Source organism: Lissotriton vulgaris, chromosome 2_1, assembly GCF_964263255.1.
Source record: "Lissotriton vulgaris chromosome 2_1, aLisVul1.2, whole genome shotgun sequence".
NCBI lineage: Eukaryota > Metazoa > Chordata > Amphibia > Caudata > Salamandridae > Lissotriton > Lissotriton vulgaris.
The window spans coordinates 1,982,083,206-1,982,107,210 of record NC_141687.1 but is presented as its reverse complement, the minus strand read 5'-3'; the positions used below and the strand labels follow the sequence as shown (position 1 = coordinate 1,982,107,210).

The 24,005-nt window shown below is 45.3% G+C and overlaps 1 protein-coding gene across 1 annotated transcript in view; it reads right to left on the bottom strand.

The window, feature by feature from the left end:
- Window positions 1-19,788, bottom strand: part of STRC (stereocilin) — a 446,062-nt gene extending 426,274 nt beyond the window's left edge. The window contains exon 1 of the mRNA XM_086957009.1: window positions 18,894-19,788. Within this exon, the coding sequence (XP_086813135.1) occupies window positions 18,894-19,788 (895 nt within the window). The remainder of the gene's footprint in view (window positions 1-18,893) is intronic.
- Between the last annotated feature and the right edge of the window lie 4,217 nt (window positions 19,789-24,005).

The following is a 24,005-nucleotide window of genomic DNA, read 5'->3' as shown; positions in this document are numbered from 1 at the left end:
GTTTTTTGTGCCCTTTTGCCTTCTGTGCCACTCATTTTTCCCACGATTTTTGTGCCTCTTTTCCTTCTGTTACCTTCGTTGTCCCTCACCGCCCTCGCTGCTGCGTCCCCTGTGTCCTCGCCCCCCTGACTGCCCACTGCCCATTTGCTGCCCCCGGCTCCCGCCTCCCAGCTGCTCCCCCCTTCCACCTCTACATATTTGCCGGCCGCTGCGCGGCTGAGCCACTAGCATGCAGAAGGCGCACATAAGGCGTACCCGTCTGCACCCATCCGCACCTGGACCGCACCCAGTGCCAGAACCCCTTGCCCCTGCACCCTCCACAATGACCCATGCCACTACAACGCCAGCACTCTGCACGCTCTCAACTCAGGACGGAGCCACACCTGCTTCAAGGCCGCCCCGAAACGCCCACACAGCCCCTTAGCCTGCCAGAACAGCAGCTACACCAGCCTCAGAGCCGACGAATCTCCCACAAAGAAAGACCCCAACCACCTCCGATGCATACTACTGAACACCCACTCCACTCACAAGCTTGCCGTCGAGCTCTGGGACCAACTCGACACAACATCCCCGGATTTCGCCTTCCTGAAAGAGACCTGGTTTAACAACTCCTCCGCACCTGACATCGCCATAGCCATCCCAGACGGCTACAAGATCACCTGCAGAGACCGCACCAACGGAGTCGGAGGAGAAATCGCCATTGTCTACAAGAATAGCATCAGGGTCTCGACTAGCACCAACGACGCGCTCAGCACCGTCGAACACATGCATTTCCAGATCCACACAGACCCTAATTCCACCCTCAGAGGCACTCTCACCTACCGACCCCCGGATCCTGCCCCCAGTTCAGCGACTCCATCGCCAACTTGATCAGCACGCATGCCCCGATCTCCATCAACTACATCCTCCTCGGAGACCTGAACTTTCACCTTGAGAACAACAACGACTCCACAACCCTGATCGATAACCTCGACAACCTCGGACTGAAGCAATTTGTCACAACGCCCACCCACTCCACCGGCCACACTCTTGACCCAGTCTTCTCCTCAAGCCCGTACGTCTCCACCGAACTCCTCTGGACCGACCACCGCTGCATCCACTTTGCATTCCAGAAACCCACCACACACCACCGCACCCAACAGATCCCCCGCCGCTGCTGGAGCAAAATCACAGAAGACCAACTACACGCAAACCTGGCTCTCAGCCCACCCACTGAACCCTCCAACACCGACGACGCTGCCCACAGCCTCAGACGCTGGATCGAGGACTGCGCCAACACTATCGCCCACTGAAGAAACCCCCCCCACAGAGACGCCAGCAAGAGGGCCAGCTGGTTCAGCCCAGAACACCTAGCCTCCAAGCAAGCCTGTCGGAAACTAGAGAAGAAATGGCACAGTGAACAAACTCCAGACAGCCACGCAGCACACAAGGACGCCATCCGCAACCACCACCACCTCATCAGGGCGGCCAAGAGGACCTCCTTCAAATACCGCCTCGACAACAACGCACACAATACCAAGGAGCTCTTCAACATTGTGAAGGAACTCTCCAACCACAGCTCCAACACCAATGACATCCCGCCGTCCCAAACCTTGTGCGACTCCCTCGCCGCCTTCTTCCACTGCAAGATAGCAGACATCCACGACAGCTTCAACACCGAGACAGCCCCAACAGACAGCAACACAACAGACCCTCCATACACCATCAACCACGACCCCCTGCTAGCCTGGGACAGCCTGAGCATCGATGACACCATCAAGCCCATGCGCTCAATCAACTCTGGCTCTCCGTCGGACCCATTCCCGCACCACATCTTCAAAGAGCAAGCAGCACCATTGCACCCCACCTGCGGAATGTCATCAATCTCTCCCTCGAGACTGCAACCTTCCCAGAGATCTGGAAACACGCCGAGATCAACACCCTACTCAAAAAACCTAAGGCAGACCCAAAAGATCTCAAGAACTTCCGGCGCATCTCTCTGCTCCCCTTCCCGGCCAAGGTCATCGAGAAAACCGTCAACAGACAGCTAACCAGATACCTTGAAGAAAACAGAATCCTGGACCCTTCCAGTCAGGGTTCCGCAGCAACCACAGCACCGAGACTGCCCTCATCGCCGCCACCGAGGACATCAGGACCCTGCTGGACAACGGCGAGACCGCAGCACTCATCCTCCAAGACCTCTCTGCCGCCTTCGACACCGTCTGCCACCGCACACTACACGCACGCCTCCACGCCGCAGGGATCCGAGACAAGGCTCTGGATTGGACCACCTCATTCCTCTCCGGCAGAACCCAGAGTGTCCACCTCCCCCCATTCTGTTCCAAAGCCTCTGAGATCATCTGTGGCGTACCCCAGGGATCCTCCCTCAGCCCGACGCTGTTCAACATTTACGTGGCCCTGCTCGCATACGTAGCCCAAAAGCACAACCTCAACATAATCTCCTACGCCGACGATACTCAGCTGATCCTCTCACTCACCAAGGACCCTATTACAGCCAAAGCCAACCTCCACGAAGGAATGAAGGCCGTTGCCGACTGGATGAAGACCAGCTGTCTGAAGCTGAACTCGGACAAGACGGAGGTCCTCATCCTCGGCTCCAACCCTTCAGCCTGGGACGACTCCTGGTGGTCGACGGCACTGGGGGCAACTCCGACACCAACTGACCACACAGGCAACCTGGGAATCATCCTCGACTCAACGCTCTCAATGACCAAGTAAGTCAATACCGTCTCCTCCTGCTTCAACACCCTCCGCATGCTCTGCAAGATCTACAGATGGATCCCGTCAGATACAAGAAAGACAGTCACCCAGGCCCTCGTCAGCATCAGACTCGACTACGGAAACGCCCTCTACGCGGAAGCCCCGACCAAGCTCATCAAACGACTACAACGCATCCAAAACACCTCGGCATGACTGATCCTCAACGTACCACGCCACGGCCACATCACCCCCCACCTGAGAAACCTGCACTGGCTCCCTGTCAACAAGAGGATATCCTTCAAGCTCCTCACCCACGCACACAAGGCACTCCACAAGACTGGCCCAGCCTACCTCAACAGACAGCTCTACTTCAACATCCCCAACTGCCAGCTACGCTCCGCCGACCTCTCACTCGCCACCGTCCCAAGCATCCGAAGAACAACCACCGGTGGAAGATCCTTCTCCTACCTTGCCGCCAAGACATGGAACTCCCTCCCAGTGAGCCTATGACAGACCCAAGACCTGCTGACCTTCAGGAGGATACTCAAGACCTGGCTGTTCGACCAGTAGCACCCCCTCCCCCCCTCGCGGGTATGTAGTGCGCTTTACAAATGATTGATTGATTGATTGATTGATTGATTGATAAGTGTCTCATGGCACTGAGGGATGGGGGTTCGGCACTGAGGGATTGGGGTTCGGGTAGCTCCAAGGTCATCCAGGTCTTGAGGTCCTTTCTGAAGGCTTGCAGTCTAGGGCTTCTTCTGATGCTGAGGGGGAGTTTGTTCCAGGTCTTGGCTGCAATGTAGGAAAAGGATTCTGGCTCTGTAGATGCGGGGGATTTCAACAAGGGCTAGGTCGGCGGAGCAGAGGTTTCTCATTGAGGGCGTGGAAGGAGAGTCTTTTGTTGAGGTATTGGGGTCCGGTGTTGCGAAGGGCTGTGTAGGCGTGTGTGAGCAGCTTAAAGGTAACTCTCTTTTTGATGGGGATTCAGTGGAGGTCGCAGAGGTGCTGGGTGATGTGGTTGTGTCGTACGATACTGAGGACGAGTCTGGCTGCAGCATTCTGAATGGTCTGGAGTTTGCGAAGGAGTGATTTGTTGATTGCGGCGTAGAGAGCTTTTCCATAGTCCAGCCTGCTGGTGATGAGTGCATGGGTGACGGTCTTCCTGGAGTCAGGGGGATTCAAAAATATTGTACTTAAAAGCTCCTTTCTTTAACATTTCCTGCACTTCTGTCATAACCAAATGCTGCAAGTCTTCCCGAAAAGTCAACAGCCTTGACTTCTTTAGCTGTACTGGTTTCTCCCAGAACTCTATTGTGTATCCCTGAACAGTGAGTAACACCCATAAATCCTTTGTTAATATTCCAATTTATCACATACCTTAACCTTCCCCACACCTTCCCTGGGAGAAAAAAAATCTGTCCTCATACTTACCCTTAAAATTCTTGAGTAAACTGTGCCCTTCCTTTGGCTTGTCACGTTCTGCCTGTTCTTCCTCTATTAGGATAAAATACTGTCGCAAACTGGAATACTCAGAAGGCACTACAACCTTGTGATTGGTAGTGGGACCTTGCAAATGATCTGCCAGGTAAACATCCCCTTGCCCCAGCCCGATCAAAAACACGGCCCCCAAGAACTCTTCTCAAGGAGTATTGAGCCTTATCCAGGCTGGTGAAAGTGGATACTTATGTACCCACTCCCTCCACCAAACCGTCTCCAAATACCCTTTAGGATCCTCTGTTTGTTCTTTTTTTGGAAAATCCAACAAACTTGGGCTTATTCTCATCAGAATTGCTTTCTGCCATTAAAGTAGCATTGGAGTTTCCTAAGAAACAAACAGCGACACACCACGTAACAAATCATTATCAAGCGGTACTGATTTCATCCCTGCCTCCTCAGCCATGTTCAGAATTCTGGATAATGGTTCCATTATATCTAATAATCTATTGTGGCACTTCTTCAGTGCCTTTTACTGATCTTTTCTGGCCTACATCAGGTGTCGGACAAGCTTTGTCCTCAACAACTGGGCGAGAGCATTCCACTCTAATCACAGTCCTAGCTTCTTTCTCAAATGGTCTTTTTACCCATAATTTGCTTTAATCTGCCACACGTGGTAGCGGCAACCAATCGGCACTTCTGGGATTTCTAATACTCTCTGGGCTACACATGTCTTCCCCATGCGGGTCCTTAAAAATCCCTCTTTCTTTCCTATCTTTATCAGTTTTATCAATGTTGATATCCAAGCCGGGGAACAACCTTTACAACGAAGGTTTTACAACGCGGTACTGTTACAACGCAACCTTTTACAACGCAAGTCGTTACAACGACTTGCGCTGGGGGGCGCTCCAGGATAGTAAATAGTTTCATTTACTATCCAAATCCTTCCCTACTATCCACAGGGACTGGAGTTGGAATAGTAAATTAAAATATTTACTATCCAGCACCCCCCAACGCAAGTCGTTGTAACGACTTGCGTTGTAAAAGTTGCGTAGTAACGGCACGCGTTGTAAAAGTACGCGCTGTAACGTCGTACATCAATCCCAGCCATCATTATCATAGTTGTCTAGGACAAACTCATCCTAACCAACATCCCCTTGGTCATGGATAGCTGTAATCAACATCAGGAAAAACCTAATTCTCCTTTAAGGGCAACTTCTTTTGTGCCACGTTAGATACACCCATCAACTGTGGTGTATGGCTCACTTCTCTTATCTAACAGAAATCTGTCACACTGTTTGGTATTTTTTGTCTTCGTTCTTCTCGTACCATATCTTCTCTCCTTAACTCCATCATCGTCATCCAAGGACCAATATTCATCCCCTGATACATCCACTGTCTTTCTTTTCCTTCTAAACACTGTCTCAAACACCTCCTTAACAGAGGTCCTTACCGCCTCGTGAATCATCTTCTTCAAAGATGCGTCCCCATATCCTCCTGATGTCTCCCCTTATTCACTCATTGTATTTAACCTACACTAACACTGACTTAATGCTGCTTTTATTTTCTGATTTAAGTAAATCCGCTTTTTTTTATGTCTGCTTACAGTCCAAATGTTGTCGCTATTCGAAAAACCTTTCTGCTCTGTCAAAAAGCGGCAAGAGTAATTCTCGTCAGCTGTTTTGATGGTTTGCTGATCCTACCGTGTGTATTTTCTTTACTAAAATGGCGTTTTATGCCTCTTTATATGCTGATAATATTGATGAACCTTCTTCAACATGGCCACCAACATGACGCCATCATGCACACATGCACAATGATGTCACAAGCAACCCCTACAGAAACCTCTGAAGACCAACTATGCTCTCCAAGGCTCTGTCATATTAAATTGGACGAAGCGCTTTTTTCGCATGCCTCGAGCATGTGTACCCACAGCGCGAGTGCAAGGAATGCCTCGCGATGTTGAGCTACCATGCTTGAGCCAAAAAAACTTCCCCCGAAGTATTTCCTTTTTTCTTTTTTTTAAGACAAATCCTTTATACCCCTCTAACGTTTGCCTAATCCAACATTCAAACTTATAAATGGGGTTATTTACACGCTATATATTTACCATATGTAAAACAAGCAACACATAAAGGGCCCGATGTAGGTAAAAGTCATTTACCGATTTTAAAATACCGATTTTTACCGAATCGGTATTCTGAAATCGGAAAATGACATGTAGAGAAAACAAATCGGTAAAATACCGATTCGGTAACAATCGGTATCGTGTTTCGATACCGAATCGGTATTCACCGAATCGGTAGATACCGAATCGGTAATGGCAATACAACCCTATGGGCCAAAAGGCCCATAAGAATGCATTGGAAAAACCGATTAGGTATTTACCGATTCGGCAAATACCGAATCGGTAAATACCGAATCGGTAAATACCGATTCGGTAAATACGGAATCGGCAAGCAAGTAAAAGTGAAACTAATGAAAACAGCCAATGAGGTGGAACCACCCTCCCCCACCCTAGCAGGGAGTGGTTACCCAGGCAGGTGCAACTCATTAGAACTTTCTGGAGAGGCAGCCAGAGCTGAGCAGTAAGAGTGAGCAGCAGAGAGAGTGATAGCTGATTTGTGAACCCAGTGGAAATGGCAAGCAGCTCAGAGAGCCAGAAGGCTGAGAGAAAGCACAAGGTGAAGTTCAGCAGCATGGAGCTGCAAGTATTGGTGGAGGAGGTGGTGAGGGTCCACAGGCAGCTGTTTGGGGGGCTGTCCCTCACAGTCCCTGAGTCTACCAAGAGGAAACTGTGGAGTGCCATCAGTGAGAGGGTCAATGCTGTTGGTGTGACCCCCAGGAGCCTGGAGGACCTCAAGAAGAGGTTTTATGATATCCGGAGCCTCACCAAGAGGAAATTGGTGGAGCTCCACAAGCAGGCAGGTCTGACCGGTGGAGGCAGGAACCCCGCGCCCCCCTCACTGAACTGGAGGAACTGGTGTCCACAACGATCGAGACGGAGAGTGTGGTGGGAGTTGGGGACATGGACAGCTCAGCCAGAGCTACAGCAAAAGGTAAGAAGCATGCGAAGCATGACACACCCTACCAGACACCTCCCCTTTAGCCTCAATGTACAGCCAAACCCCAGTCCAGTACTGCTAGCAACATACATGAGCAATGCATTATGGGAAATGTAGTCAGCTAATGTATGAACAAATGTCAGTGCACATTAAACTGCAATGCACTTTAAAAAGGAATCAGAGTAATGAAAGTGACATGTGCAATGCTTTTATTGTAGTGACTGTAAGACATTTGCACTCAGTTCACAAATGCTTCTTTATACCTAGGGGCGCCATCAGGCAGTGGAGCAGCAGCTGCACAAGCGACAGCTCCAGCAACAGCGGACAGTGCGGTGGCAGGGCCAAGCAGCATGGATGCCTTGCAGGAGGAGGAGGGCAGCAGTGCCATGGCCAATGAGGATGACCCAGGACATGCCCTCTTATTTCCCCACTCCGCCCTACTGTCACAATCCCCCCCCCCCATTGCAGTTCTCACCAGAGAACTCACCCACACGGTCCCAGCCAGCACCTGCCACATCTCCAGCCAGGAGTATTGTGGCCCCAATGACCATCATGGAGGGAGCTGTGGGTCAGGCACCAGCACCCACACCTGCGACACCTGTGGCACAGCAGTCCACCCAGCAGGCCAGCACCAATCGCCGCCATCCACGCACTTCCAGCAGTGCATTTCCATCACGGGAGGGCACCGTCTTCCAAGGGCTTGAGGGAAGCATGGTGCGAATCCAGCGGATGCAGGCCAAATCCATCCTCGCTTGCCACCGCCAATTGTGTGAACACAACCTGCAGATGGTGGAAATGTCTAAGGGATTTATTGATTTTGTGGCAAGTAACAGGGAAATTGCAACAGGACTGGGTTGCATGGCAACTGCCATTACACAGCTGTGTGCCAAGATGGAACAGAATGAGCACACAAGGCGCAGGGATGCCCGTGTACAAAACCGGGCAATTAACCGGCTTGCCGCAGCGACGGCCCTGCTATGCCGCCGAGGTGCAAATATGGAAGAGTGCCTCACTCAAAACACTGCGGAGGTGACCAGGGGCATGGCCCGCATCACCAGTGCCATGGAGGCCCTCATCATTTCCAACACAGTGGTGAATCCTGCCCTGGACGTGGCCGAGGCTGGAAACAGCAGCAGCCGCAGCAGCCCGGCCAGCGCTGTGTCCGTGCCGTGCCGGAGCACCAGGCGCTCCGCAGAGGCAGCCGGCCATGCAGAAGGGGGGAGCGCATCCCAGTGGTTCTGCAAAGCGCAGCAGGAAATGACACTGCCAGTGTGGGTGAGGCAACCCGGCCCATTTGCAGTCCCCACCTTTTCTTTAATTATTTCATTTGTTGCACATCAGTGCTGTAACGTTGTGCCAACATTATAAAATATTTTTTTTCACATCCATAACCTGTCTGTGCATCTGTACTCACTCAGAAATAGTTTTCTGTTATCTCCTCACATCTGTATCTGCCATCACTTGGTGTAGACAGCCCAGCAGGTTGTGTTTGTGGCACAGCAACGTCGTCGTCATGGTCCTCGTAGTCTGACAACTCCACCTCAGTGCCCTTCTTCACCGCAAGGTTGTGCAACATTGCACAGACAGCTATGATCTTGCAGCAGGTGAGGGGGGTATACTGCCTTGCACCTCCACTCTTGTGCAAGCATCTGAACCTGCTTTTCCAGATGCCAAAGGTCCGTTCTACTACATTCCTTGTGCTTTTGTGGGCCCAGTTATACCTCCTTTGGCTGGGTGTAGAGGGGTTGAGGTAGGGGGTGAGTATGAAGAGCGGAGGGCATATGCGCTGTCGCCTAGAAGGAAAAGGGAATACATCACTCACATGCATACATGTACTTCACAGTGCTATTTTTGTAATGGGGGTCTGATGATGTGTCTCATCTAGGAGGTATCCTTCACCAAATTCCCCTGCCGTCAGCCGTGCATAGATGCCGCTGTTTTGGAAAATGTAGGAGTCGTGGGTACTCCCTGGGAATTTTGCAACCAGGTCTGTGATGGGGCACTTAGCATTGCAAATCACCTGCACATTGATGGTGTGCGTAGACTTCCTATTGCGGTATATGTATTCTGTGTCAGCAGGGGTGCAAATCGGAATGTGCGTGCCATCAATGCAGCCAATGATGTGAGGAAATCGTGCCATCTGGTAAAAGTCTGCTTTTGTTTGTACCAGTTCCGCATGGGTTGCAGGGAAAGAAATGTATTGGTCCATCCTCTGTATCATGGCGTCAAGGAATTTGTGGAAAAACCGTGACAGGCTGCTCTGGGTCACCCCTCCTACCGCAGCAACTGCACTTTGATAGCTGCCAGACGCAAGCAGGTGTAGGCTGCATAGCACCTGCACGTGCGTTGGGATGGCGTGTGCCCTTGGGGTGGGGTGGTCCAACAGTGGTTTTAGGTCCCTGATGAGCTCCAGAATGGTGTCTGGGTCCAGCCTGTACCTCTGTAGGATCTCTGCCTCTGTGAGCATGAACAGGGTGATCCTCTGTCTGTAGACCTGCTCCTCTCTTTGCCATTCCCTCTCTCCTTCCTGCTGTAGCCGTAGCCGCCTTGCAATGACATAACATGCCGCCATCCTGCAAGTTGCATTGCATTTTGGGTCTCATTTTATAGGTTGCAGTTGGTTACCACCTGATTCCAATCCATGGTAAATACCGATTTTGAAATACCGATTTTGAGCCAAAATCGGTATTTCTGTGCTTCCCTACATCTCTATCTGAGTTTTAGCCTGTCCGATTCGGTAATTTACTGATTCGGTAACTCTACCGAATTGGTAGATGATCCGAATCGGAATATTTACCGATTCGCTAACTCTACTGTTGTGCTGATATTATGTTTTGTTATTCTTTAGAATTGTTTTCCTTCAAGCTTCTGTATCTCAGCTCTGTCCTAACATTCTATGCTGGAGGCTTGGGGACAGTTGCTGTGGAAGAAGACCTGTGTAGGCTGTGTCCTACCTTGCTCCTGTGGTCTTGCAATAAATCCTAATTTACTTCAACTACCAGTTTCCTGACTTTACAATTGGCGACAAGGACTCTGCTATGAACACTAGGAAACCACTGAACCCATTTTTATTCACAATTTTTTTAACATTGTAAATACCTGCTTCAACTGTCATCTTTGAATTTCGACATCCATTTATTACTTGAACTTAATTGTAATTCAATTCATGTGAGTACTCTTTTTATTGAACTATTTTAAAAGACATTTACTTTTAATCTTAAAATTTGAGAACCTACAATCAAATTGGATTGAGAAGCGACTGAGAAACTTCCTTTTAATTGGATTGGATCTCAAAACCTTTTGAGCCTTTTATTGCCTTTTATTTATCTTCGCTCCACCTTTTATCTGTATTCAGAAATACAATAACTTTAACTTGTGGTTTGCGAACATATAAGTTATCTATTGAACTCTTTTTTTTTTTTAAATGCAGCCTTAAGCGCCTAAAATCAACCTTAGCGCTTAAAATCAACCTAAGGCATTACTAAGCAATGATTTTTAAAGCATTCTTAAGCGCTTTATAATAACCTAAGGCATTAATAAGCAGTGATTTTTATCGTTTTGGTGAATTCTGCAATTTTAAAAGGAACATCTGTTTGGCATTTTTTGAAAGACTCCTTGAGTCCTCAACGAAGCTTTCCCTGCCTGCTCGTGTACTCACACGTCACAGCTTCTTAGCAGTTGTCTCCTTCGTCATTTGGCTGCATCGCCGTGGAGAGCTCGTTCGCCATTCAGCTCCTGCATTCTCCTATTGCATGACGCTTGTTCCCAGAATACTTTGCGGGATTACGTCATCACGCATTACGTGGCGGCCATCTTTGAAAACCTACAATATTGCGTGTCACTTCTATTACGTTCCGTTTACTGAAGCCTTCCTTACAAAATTTACTGCGTATTTCAACAGTGATACGCACACTTTTCTAATACTTTTGGAGGTATTTTATTACAGCGTTCTGCGCATTTTACTGTACCTTACGAAATTTATTGTGTATTTCAACAGTGATACACACACTTTTCAAATACCTTTGGGGTGCTTTATTACAGCGTACTGTGCATTATTTACAACAGTGGTACGCACACTTTTCTCATATTTTCTTCATTTTCACTATTTCAAAAGTTCCAACCATTTTTTTTTTTTGAAGTTACACACTTAGTGTGAATTGATATCTTGGTTTTAACTCATACCACATTATGGACACGCAAAATTTTACTATTCAGTTTCCTGATGCTTTTTGGTCTTCCGGTTTAGAACCTATCATGAAATGGTTACAGTGGAAAGCATACTTTTTAAACTTTATAGAGACTATCGATGAAGATAATAAGATGAAACCAGAAAGAAAGAAGAAATTATTTTTACATTCTATTGGAGCCTGTGGTTTGAAAGTTTATAATGATATGGTCAAGACTGATGGCGGGGGTGATTCTAATGTCTTTATTGATATCTTAAAAGATTTTGATAACCATTTTTCTCCTAAAGTTTGCATAGGTATCACAAGATATAAATTCTTTCACAGGAAACATCAACTTGGTGAGACTATTGATGTGTATGTGGCAGAATTAAAAAAAGATTGCTGAAGATTGCAAATTTGACCATCTTCAAGAACAATTAATTAGAGACCAAGTTGTTATGCATGCCAGTGATCCAGCTATTCAAGACAAATTATGGATCAATGGTGATGCCGATTTGAAAGATGTTCTTTCCATTGTTCGAAAAGCTGAGCTTTCAGGTCGTAGCGCTAAAGCCATTAAAAAGGAAACTAAGAAAATTTTGGAAGTTGTTTCTAAAGTACAGGAGAAAAATAAGCAAACATTTAAACCACAATCTAAAAACAAGTCTGGCTTTGTTAAGAAAGATTCTGTTTTAAAAGGTTTCAGATGTGGCAGTGAGTCTCAATTAGCTAACAGTAAATTGTGTCCTGCCATTAAAGAAAAATGTTTAAATTGTGGTCTTATAGGACATTTCACTAAAGTCTGCATTAGGAAGAAGAACAAAAAAGTTAAAATTGTTTGTGATTCCAGCTCTAGTGAGGATGAATTCATCGTTAAAAAAATCTTACATTGTTCTATTGAAGAGAAGGAAAATCTTCATGAGGAGAAACAATTTTTATTCAACATTTCTGACCCTACTAGCAAATGTTTGATTAAGAAACCTATTTGTAACATGTCATTTGGTGGTGTATCTATTGACATATATGCTGACTAAGGTTCTCCATATACCATCATCAACAAAGAGGTGTGGAAATCTAATTTTTCAAAATTTTTAGGTAACACCCTTTACGCTCCCGATATTTCTCCCGGTGGTTATCTAGGAGGAAAAATTGATTTGATTGGTTTTAGACTTTTAAACTTCAGATTTAAAGGAAGACAATGTTTAGGTAAACTATATGTTGCTAAAAAATGACCTTCTGTCCTTAAATGGAAAGACCAAGCTCATCTTGGCATTATCTTGAATCCCAATAGTCCTGATGCTGTTATGGTTGTTGAAGATGGTAGTGGTATTGGCGACTCTATGCTTTCCAAATTTAGCGAAGTGTTTAGTGGTCAAATTGGAAATTTCAAGGGTTTTGCTCATCGTATTGTGTTAAAAGAAAAAGCCAATCCTAAAGTCCATATGGTTAGAAACATTCCCATTATTTTACGCAAAGAAGTGGAAAATGAATTAGATAAACTTGTTAAACAAGACATAATTGAACCCATTGAATCTTCCGAATGGATTTCACCAGTAGTCGTGGCAAGACGGTTTAATGGTAAAATTCGTTTATGCATAGATCTTCGCCACCTGATGGGCCTTGGCACACTGTTGCCATTGATATCATGGGTCCCATAGGTCAAAAATCAAAGTATATTATATCAGTTATTGATGTTTTCTCTAGATGGCCATGCATTACTATTGTTGACAAGGTTGATTCAGCTGCGGTTTTGCAATTTTTAGATCGTGTTTTTATGGAGGAAGGTCTTCCTGTTCAGGTTATCAGTGATAATGGAGTGCAATTTGTTTCCAAATTAACGAAGTCCTATTTTGAGAGATTAGGTGTTAAACATAGGACTACTTCCTTGTACCACCCTAGCGGTAATGGCATGTGTGAAAGGTTTAATAAAGTTCTTAAGAGTGCAATTCAAATCTCTGGGGTCAATGGAGGCAATTGGGAACTTCAAGTGTTTAAAGCGGTTTGGACTTATAGGACTAATGTTCATGAGGCTTTGAAAATGTCTCCTTTTGACATTATGAGAGGACGTACAGCTAGAACCAAGTGTAATCCTGATTGGTTGCATAAGAATGTGTGCCATGATATTAGTATGGATTCAGTCAGGAATAGTGTTCTTGAGAAACACTTACAGTATAAACGTACTTTTGATAACAAGTTTGGTGGAGGTTTGGCTGATGTCAAAGTTGGGATGTGGGTTAAGGTTAAAAAACCTTGGAAGGTTCGTAAGGGAGAGTCTCAATTTTTTCAACCACTTAAGATCAAGAAGGTATTACGAAATGCAGTTCTTTTGAGTGATGGAAAGGTTTGGAACATTAGAAGAGTTGCCATTTATAGGGGAAAAAATGATGTTTCTGTCTCTTCAGAGAGGAAGGATTTAAGTGCTTAGGATGATTTTTTGGAGGAGGGACAAGGCGATGAGATTTCTTTGTCTCATTCTTCTTATATGTCTGCTAATTCCCCTGAAGTTTCTTCAGGAAATTCTTCTGATAATATTCCAGAAGTTTCTTCTGGAAATTCTTCTGATGCTTCTCTTAATTTACCTGATAATGTTTCCTCTGATAATATGACTGGAACTGTGGTTATTAACAATTCAAGCAATTCTGTTGTTGATTCTGTAACTCCAGAATTGTGTTCAGAACTTAAGAAACGTGTTGTTTCTAAACCAAAATGGTTAGATGATTTTGTTTGTTGATTTTTTTTATCTTTTATTTTATCCTTGTAACCATTCTGTATTCCCTTGTTTTTTCTAAAAGAGGAAGATGTGTTGTGTTGATATTATGTTTTGTTATTCTTTAGAATTGTTTTCCTTCAAGCTTCTGTATCTCAGCTCTGTCTTAACATTCTATGCTGGAGGCTTGGGGACAGTTGCTGTGGAAGAAGACCTGTGTAGGCTGTGTCCTACCTTGCTCCTGTGTTGTTGCAATAAATCCTAATTTACTTCAACTACCAGTTTCCTGACTTTACATCTACCGAATCGGTAAATGGTCCGATTCGGTATATTTACTGATTCGGTATGTTAGCGTATCGTTAATTTACCGATTCGGTGTATTTCCGATTCGGTTTTTTACCGATTCGGTATCTATACCGAATCGGTAAAAATAGCGATTCGGCCGGATTTCAGGCTCCTACATCCCGATGGCTGGATACCGCTCGGTAAGGGCCAAAAATCGGTATTTTCGGTCGTTACCGATCGGTATTGGGCCACCTACATCGGGCCCATAAACTTTTAAAAACCAAAACATCTATATACCATTAAATATCTTTGAAACACCATACATAAAAACTCATACTCTTAAAACTAAATATTACAGTGGCTGTGGCCTATTTCAATATAACATCCACACCATACTTATCTGTCAACAAGCAGCAAACAAAAGAGGAAGAACAGCTGCTATGTAGAGAGTTATATAGGCTACATTGACATTTTAGTTCTGGAATTTTGTGTTTGGTTATATTTTACTTTAAAGTGCTGTATGGAGATAGCAATAAAAATATATGCATAATGCTAGCCTCCGGTCTTGACAGGAAATTAAGGCTGTACCCATATCCAGATTGAGAGGATTCCGTTACAAAAGGACCTCATGTCTGATCTCCTCTTTCACTAGAATTAGAGTCTCAAATTCCCCTGATGCAAATTCCCAAAATTGAAGAAGATGATGCACCAAGGGATAAAGGTGCAGTTGAATCAAAGGGAGGAGACTTAATGTTGAGGCCATGTCCCCTTGACTTATCAGCCAGGTGAGTGTTGAAGTGTGCAACCTATCCAGAAGTGATGAAAAATGAATCGATTCTTGTGTGCGCACAACCAGGTCCAAGACTGTCTGGAATAAAGCTCCTATGCATTTCAGGGTTTGCGTTAGCCAAATTCTTTTTTTTTTTCATAGTCAGTAGAAATTGATGTTCCTGAAAAGCTTTGCAGACTTTTTTGACATGAACCTTTGACCTTTGGAGAGAGGAAGATGACATTAACAAATCATATAAATAAGAGAAAGACTGAATGACTTCAATATGGAGGATACCCACCAAAGGAGCTAGAGGTGTCTATGAAGATCTTAAGAGTAGTTGAGAGTCCAAAGGGTAAAACCCTGAACTGGTAGTGGATACCAGCTACTGAAAACCAGAGAAACCATTGGGTATGGATCGGATGGGAACGTGAAGGTATGCATCCTCACGGTCAATAGAACAAAGGAAGTCTCCTTGCTTGATGAAGGAAAAAATGGCCTGTAGAGAAACCATTTTGAAAGTCTGATGAGGAATGTATATGTTGAGTCCTTTCAGGTTGAGGAATGGCTGAAATTCTCCTGATTGTTTCTAGACCAGGAAGAGAGTTGAATAGAATCCCAGGAATCTTTCTTGCTTAGGAACCCGGCGCAATAGGTTTTTTAGACGAAAGACATTTAAATCCTAGATGCAGCTCTTGTTGACATATAGGACATCGAGGAAGGTGTCTGATGAAAATGCTGCAGTAGTTGAGAAAGGAAGGCAATCTGATATCCCACAGACACTATCGCCAGTGCCCAGGCATCTGAATTGGTTGCCTGCCACATATCTTTGAAATGCAGGAGTCTGCCCTCGACTGGAAAGTCCTGTACATAATCAAGCCTTAGCTAAAGAATGGGGGTTTGGGACTCTAAGAGGCAATTGAAACCGGTATTTATCAGACGCTGGAGCGCCCCAGCCATGACACCTGGTAGGAACGGGCGGATTACTCTTTGATGTGGATTGCCCTTCAAAAACTCTTTCATATCTAAATCCACAACTTCTGCCAAAAGATCTAGACTGCCAAAAGATCTAGAAGGAACCATAAGTTTCTAGTTTTCCACAGATCTTTTCCAATGTTTGCCTGAACATCTTGAAAACTGCAAAAGGGAGTTTCATCAATACTGCTTTTTGCGCAGTGTTAGTGTTGAAGTAAGAACCGCACAGGAGTCCAGGTAGTAGTTCCAAGTCGTAGTTTATTAGTTGAATCCGTTACAGAGGTGATAAGGTAAGTAGGTAGGTCAGGAAGAAGGTTGGTATGAAGGCCCCACCAGGAGCAGCTTCCTCCTGCTCAGCCTGGAGTCAACTGACTAACATGAGTCACCCCACATTCTATGACATCATACAGCATTCTAAATACCCTCAGACTGAACAGAGAGAGAAGACAGGGTGGAAAGGAGGAAGACCAGAAAAGACCATACAACAGTTAGCTTTCAAGGATCTCATCCAGATGTGACGACAAGCTGATACGGCTGCCACGGATGATGCAGCTAATACACATAGGTTGCCAAATTAAATGTCCAGAAGGAGTCGGACTTGCCATTCCTTCACGGCAAGGATTGAAGAACAGTCCACTCCCTCATTCATCCAATTAGCAAGTGCATGAAAATCCTGGAGTAAAGATGGCACACTATAGGTGGTATAGATGGTGGCTCAGACAGCAAAGTTGTATGAGCACACTTAACTGCCTTTTCAATCATCTCATCAACTGCATCGGCATGGAGGGCATCTTCAGATATTACAGTGCCCTGCGTTGCCAAACTAGCCATTAAATTATCCACTTTGACAGAGAAATTTTCACATGGGTATTGTTTGGTCAAGAACGAGGAAAAGATAGCTTTTCAAGATGCTTCAATTCATGGAAAATAGTTTTTCGAATTGCTCCATAAAGAAAGAGACTCACGTTCCAGATGGTTATATTGCAACAGAACATCTTCCTTTGGATGGGGCAGAGGTGCTTAAAACCCCAGATTCTCCCTGAAGTGCTGCAATTCTTCAGTCAAATCCGTTCCCTGGAAAAAATGCCTCCTCACATCATCAGCAACAGAATCATCAATCTCAAGTCTGGACTTTAGGAGGTAGAGGACCCTCCCTGGCCTTCAATGCCATGTCATGCTAGACCACATCTGAGAAGGGCCAGCAGCCATTTGGGAGGAAGTAGATGGTGGAGCGTGGCTAACTCATTCCCCTTCCATGGTGAAGCATGTTCCTTCATGAACACTGCTTCCTACTTCCTTTCCGTTTCTATGGGAACGACGTCCTGTAACTCGCGGGAAAACGAGAGGCCTACTTAGCAGAATTAGGGTGAATTAAAAACTCTCATTCAAAGAGAGAGCCGCAATAAAGTTAAATAGCCCCTACGCAACTGCAAAATACATCAAGGCTACCTAAGTTAAGAACACCACCCAACGAGTCAACAACAAAGCATACTTGGAACCGACAGCGCAGCAGTCGGAATGAGCAATACCTGTGAAAAAAGCCGCTAGAGCAGGCCTAACACTAGGAGAAACTATTGAATTAAAATATAAAAATGAAAACAACATACAAAACAAAATTACCTTACCGTTGCTAGCTGAGGCTACTGCATACTATGAACACAAAAAAACAGGAAGTGATGTTGCTAGGAATTCCTCTTATGGTATGATGGGAAGTGGATGGCCATATTGGGTCTATTTTTTCTTGGCTAGTCTATCAATGTCTGTGAAGATGGAATATCTTTCATCAATTAAGGACTGTGAAAGGAAGACCGACGAGGAAGTAATGAGGAAGACTGTGAGAAACTATGTCAATAAAAAAATGAGTGAGAGAGAATGAGGAGTGACTGGAAGACTGGATGAGTGAATGAGAGAGAAAGAGAGGGGTGATGAGAGTAAATAACGTGAGAGTGTGTTGATGAAGGAATAGTATAGAGTAAATGAATAGGTATGTGTAAGTGCGCAACAGCGAAAAATAAGTATCATCAACAGACCTTCACTGTGGGGCTTTACAGCGCACATGGGTTCACGCTTGGTACGTGAATGGTGCAGTGAAGCACGTTTAGAAGGAGTAAATGGCATGCTCAACATCAGCAGATTTTGAGTGCGGGGAGGAACAGTGCACCTGGCATCAAACGTGTGACAATCTGAATGGGTATGCAAGTTATAGGAGTATGTAACTCTGCTGCATGCCTTTACGGTTGAAGAGTAACAATTGAACCGTAGTACATGCATATCATGGACGTTGAAACAGCATTCGTGAATTTGGACATGGTATTTGCACACACAGCACGATTTTGAATGCATAGTTTATCTGAAAGGAAGACTACATCCGATGAGTGCTTAATTTCAGAGGGTGGTTGAAGGTGTAGCCCACCAGCATTCATTTTTGGGGGCCATCACTTATTTTTTTTCCATCATCCTTTGACCCAGAGAAAGAGAGGGGAAAACATACAAGAAGGAAAGAAGGAGGAAGAGAAAGATGGAAAATTGTGACAAAGGGAGAAAGCAGGAACCTGCAAGAGCCCCCTCTTGCAGGTTCCTGCTTTCTCCCTTTGTCACAATAAAGAGGCAGAGATTGCCTGATGGTGTGTTAAGGAGGGATGAGATGGAAGTGGGATTACGAGGTCTTGGTATTCATCACCTGAAATTCAGTAGGGATGGCTAAACAAAAGTGGCACTCATTCCATTACAAATAAAGTACTGCAGCCAATAATTCTTTGCAGGCATGTCGCGCAGCAGTAAGATCTTACCTGCAGAGCACTTTCCCTCCTGGTCTGACTTGGGGACGCCAATGACAGATGAGGCCCTGTTCACCAGAGAGCCTGTCATGCGGGAGACCTTCTTGTTAACGTTTCCATAAACGGACCTGCCAACTCGTCTCAAAAGGTTTTGTCGGATCTCCTCCAGTCCATCCCAGAGAGTGTCATCTGATCCCATGGCTGATCCCACCGCCTGAACTCGCTTCCCTCTCTCGCTGGAGCGGTAGATGATTTGAAGAAGATTCTGCATCTCATGGTTTTGTGCTGAGGGATACTGGGACATGTTTGAGCGTTTTTCCCGAAGGACTCTTGGTAGCAAATGCAAAGGCCTCAGCCGTCCTTGGTCCACGGTTGAGCTCCCCGACTGCACATGGACCACTGGCTTCCAGCTTGTCCCTTCAAAGAGCTCCAGCAGCTGCTGAAGCCATTCTGTACTGACCCCGCAACGACTGCGACCCATCAGAGAGCACAAGACCCCCTGGATGGTGTCGCTGGCTTGGCCGAGAGTGCCACTGATTAAAGCTTGGAAAAGTGTGTCCATCAAGCCACTGAGTATCTCCCAGTTATCCCTCAAGAAAGTGACAGCAGTTTGATCCTTGCTGGACAGCTTGAGGACACTTTGCACAAAACTGAGCAGGCTGTCCCAGTTCCTGCTCCCTCGCAATGACACCAGGAAGTCCTTGAGTCGCAGAGCAGGGGTCGGCCTTGGTTTCTCAACAGGCACTGGGAAAAATGGCTGCAGGATGTTTTCCCAAGAGTCCCCTAAATGCTCCCGGGACTCCTGGTTCTGTAAGAGGATGGAAATGTTCTGTAGAAATTCTGACAGTCTATTCTGGTTTACTTTGCTTTTCTCAACAGCTGGTAAAGATGACTTCTTTTCATTCATGATCCTCATGGATTCCAATCCAAGCGCCACTTTCTGGAGCAGGCTCTGCACATTCTGCTGATGCTCTGTGTGCTTTTTAATGTTAGGCAAGACAGAACCAGTGTAAAAGTGCTCCAGTTTTGATCTCCAGCGCGACGTGATCTTTTGGAATCTGTTTTGGTTCACATCGGCGCTGTCACCTGTAAGGAACCAACACAATAATTGAATTGCCAAATTGTCAAAATATGGTTCAAATCCTGACAGGAGTGAGAGGCTGATCAATTCAATCTGGGGAATTGCACCCTATTTGCTGCACTCGCACCTTTATGCTTACATAGACTATACCAATCGCTAGTAGCGTCAATCTATGGCCCATTGGGTAAAGGCGGGCACGCTCAGAAAATCGGCTTCACCTCACAGGCGAATTTTATTTATATATCCCTGCCTCAAAGCTCCTTGCCACACAAAGCCGTGGGATCAATTCACATTAAGAGACTGGGCAGGAAGAGAGCCCTCTTTCTTAAATTTGTTTTCAAAGGCTTGGTCAAGAGGGTTATGCTTTTTATTGATGATGATAGCACCATGTGCACGTTTTATGCATTCTTTATGTATTTTATTGTGTACAGTATTGCAACGGTTTTAACAATCAAGCAATAAATATTTATTTACTTTCTTAATTACAATATTTAAAGGAGCAGAAAATACACTAATTGCAAGAGAGTGACATTTCATATGTACCATGCAGTTTGTATTTACACAGTGTATATGTACCCCAGCCCATAGCAACAAAAATATATGATTGCCAGGATCAGCACTATGTGGCTGCAGCTCCTGCTTAAGGGCACTGCAGTAATGCATGGCAACTAAAAGTGCTTTCACGTTGTACAAGAAACTACTTTTATATTAATTGTTCAACCTTCAAATGTACCCTGTAAGCCCACAAGGCAGGATGACTAGCATATAAAAAAAATGGAGCACAATATATTTAAAATGTATGCCCTCACAGTGACTGAAGGTCTAAAAGTTATTTCACATTCAGCCCAGACAGCAACGCATTTTCCTCTCTTAGGAGGAATGTGTAGAATTGTGGATAGCTCATCATCATCAGCATTGTATTATTTCTGCACAAGGATTCGTAGAGGGCCACAGACAGAGTGAGTGTGCAGTTAATTTTCCTTTTCTGCATGAATATCCCAGCCTTTTTGCTGTTTTTTGGACCCTAGTTATGCTGGTATTATTTGTGCCCATTGACACTGCTAATCGGGAACTCTGGTAAGTGACAAAAAAAACTGCCAAGCAATGCGGAGTTATGCGAGCGCCGGAGTGCGTTACCTCACACCGTTTGCGCTGATTTTTAGTACTTGGTGATTGTCCTGCGCTGTAAAATCAGCACAAATAGCATCACAGGCAGCACAAGAGGGTGCTGCTTCCTTCTGCCGCTCGAGTAAAAGTTCTACTCGAGCAGCAGCTTCCTCAACGTGAACGGAAGGTTTCTGAATGTGAGTGGTAGCGACCATCCGCGACCGCCAGCGTTGAGAAATCTCACTGGGAAGCAGTCTAGTGTTGGATTTCCTCGCTCAAGCTCGCCAACTTGCAATTGGCAAGCAGGAAAAAACTCTGTTCCGCTATGTGTAGAGGAGTTTTTTCAACTCTGCGAGCCCCGCGCGGAGTGCGAAAAACTCTGCAAACTCCACTAACAGAACAGGGTTCACCAACCAGGCCTACTAAGCACACCCTAGGAGCTGGAATACACACCATTTTCTGGGATAGGTAACTACCTTGGTTTTGAAGACAAAGCCTAGGAGTTCACGAACTTACATTATATGTTCGCAGATGCTATCTTCGGTCAGCCACTACTGTAGTCCTGTACCATCAAGAATCATCAGAAAGAAATGGTGCCAAAGAGCATTCCCCTATGCAGCACTGACTTTATGGCATGCTCTTCCTAGTTACCGTTGGCTTATAGATGATCACTTGACTTTAAAGAGATTATTTGAGACTCACTTGTGTCCTGTGGCTTAGGAGAGGTGTATGTTATACAAACATTAAGTCTGAGCATCAGCATGTGCAATTTGGTATTAACATAATTCACAAAGTGCAATTCCATAACAAAATCCAATAACATAACATGGGCTAATATTTTTGCAACGAATATTTAGGGCTCGATATTTACGGCAGACAGTGATTCTGTATACGATATTTTGATATACAAAGGGCAGGATAGGTTATAACATAGAATTAGTTCACATTCTGCTCTTTTTTTAGGACCTGCACCCAAGTCAGGCTCACACGTGCACTTATCCCAGGCACTAATGCATGTTGCACTGGCTCAGAAAATAGCGGATGCAGCAGTGGGTGCAAGAAGGCAATCACCCTGAGAAATCCACACCTCGCACCAGGATAGAAAGAATGAGAGGCAGGCGAGACTGACATTCACCAACACCGCCTCTCCTGACTTCCAGACCTGTAATTCTTCCCATCATCGGGCTGGCAGCTGAACTGACCATGAAACTTAATCTGGTAATGATTCTGTTGCGTTTTGTATTTTGTATTCCTACTTGGATTCTCGCTCTCAGTATCTGGTTAGGGCCTGCACTGACTTACTCTGTTTACCAGCTCACTTTGTGCTATTCCTTCATATCTACCCATCCTTACACCAAAGCGGGGATCTTGTGGGTTAGGAAGTATTGCGAGGCAGCCAAAGCCTTTGGGATGGAGGTTGATCATCTGCACTGGCTCATCATGCACAGATAGTTGAAGGCATATTATCCCCACTCCATCACTGACAGAGATAATAAGTGCCCCCAGAGCCATGCAGTCAGTCGGTTTCCCTCTGCGCTGGATCACCCTGGCTCTACTTGCTCTCTAGTAGGTCCTTGCACTGTTTTCTCACTGCTCTTAACTTGCATCCTTCACTCTCCTTCCGCACCTCATGCCCGCTCTCATCCTTGTTGTGTCTCCTAAAGCCAGCCCTCCATACCTGTGTTTAGAAGGGGATTCACCAGCAGCACTGCCCAGAAGACCCCAGTCAGGATGGCCATCTCTTCCAATGTCCCAGGTCAGAGGCAGCCTCAGACCGACGAGCAGCGGGCAGCCGCTGGCCGTGTGACGGGGAGCTCCATGCCTGGTCCTTCCTCCCTCGGCTGATGCCCGGCGACTGTGGTCAGTGGTCAGCGCCACCTCTGCCGTCGGTACAAGAGCTGAAAGAAGATACGAGAAGTGTCACCAGAGCAGGCGCTCGCGGTTCACCTGATCCCTGTTCTTACAACCAGAGCATCCTGGCAGACTCGCATTACACTTTCCAAGGAGTCTAGAAGTGAGAGCAAGCCCTTCCAGGGTGGATCCGAGCACACCTCTCGCCAGCCTTGGGTTTACCTTTATTTACCAAAGGTTCCCCCAAAAAGTGGTCTAGTAAAGAGATACCTCAAGAGTCACTATTTGGTGTCATCAAGGTGTACAAGGATGCCCTTCCTTCAGTCATCTCAGTCAATTCTGCAGCATAGACCTTACGCCCCACTCCACAGTGTTTCATTCGGCAGCTAGTAAAGTCCGTTAATAAGGCCTTTATGTCCTATTATGTAACCCAAAGCAGATGGAAGCTTACTGTGGACGATTCACAGCGGCTTAGGCGTACAAATAAGATGATCGTACTGTAATATATACAATCGGGCATGCTTAGTTAACTTCTTTAGCATTTCACTTACGCATGCAGACATTTATCATGCAATAATATATATATATATATATATTACTGTATACATGTATATATATATATTACTGTATATATGTATGCATATATATATATATATATATATATATATATATATATATATATATATATATATGTATATATATATATATATATATATATATATATATATATATATATATATATATATATATATATATATATATATTTTATTGGCAGTTTAGAAAAGGGAAAAGGCATACAGTGCAAAACATATAGTAAGTATGAGCACGTTAATAACAGATTATACAATTTTGAATATACATTGACCAACGCTCAACAGAGACACCACTCTCAATGGTTGATAAATAAATATTTGGCCTATGTAGGGGACTAGCATACTAAGTAACACAGGCATTAGTATATAATAAACATTCACATGTAATTGAAAGGCAGGTCAACTGTCCACAACCACCTCACCGAGGTCTGGTGCATCAGGTGCCGCCACTCTCCTGGAACCCCCCTCACACACCTCTGACACAACAAGAGA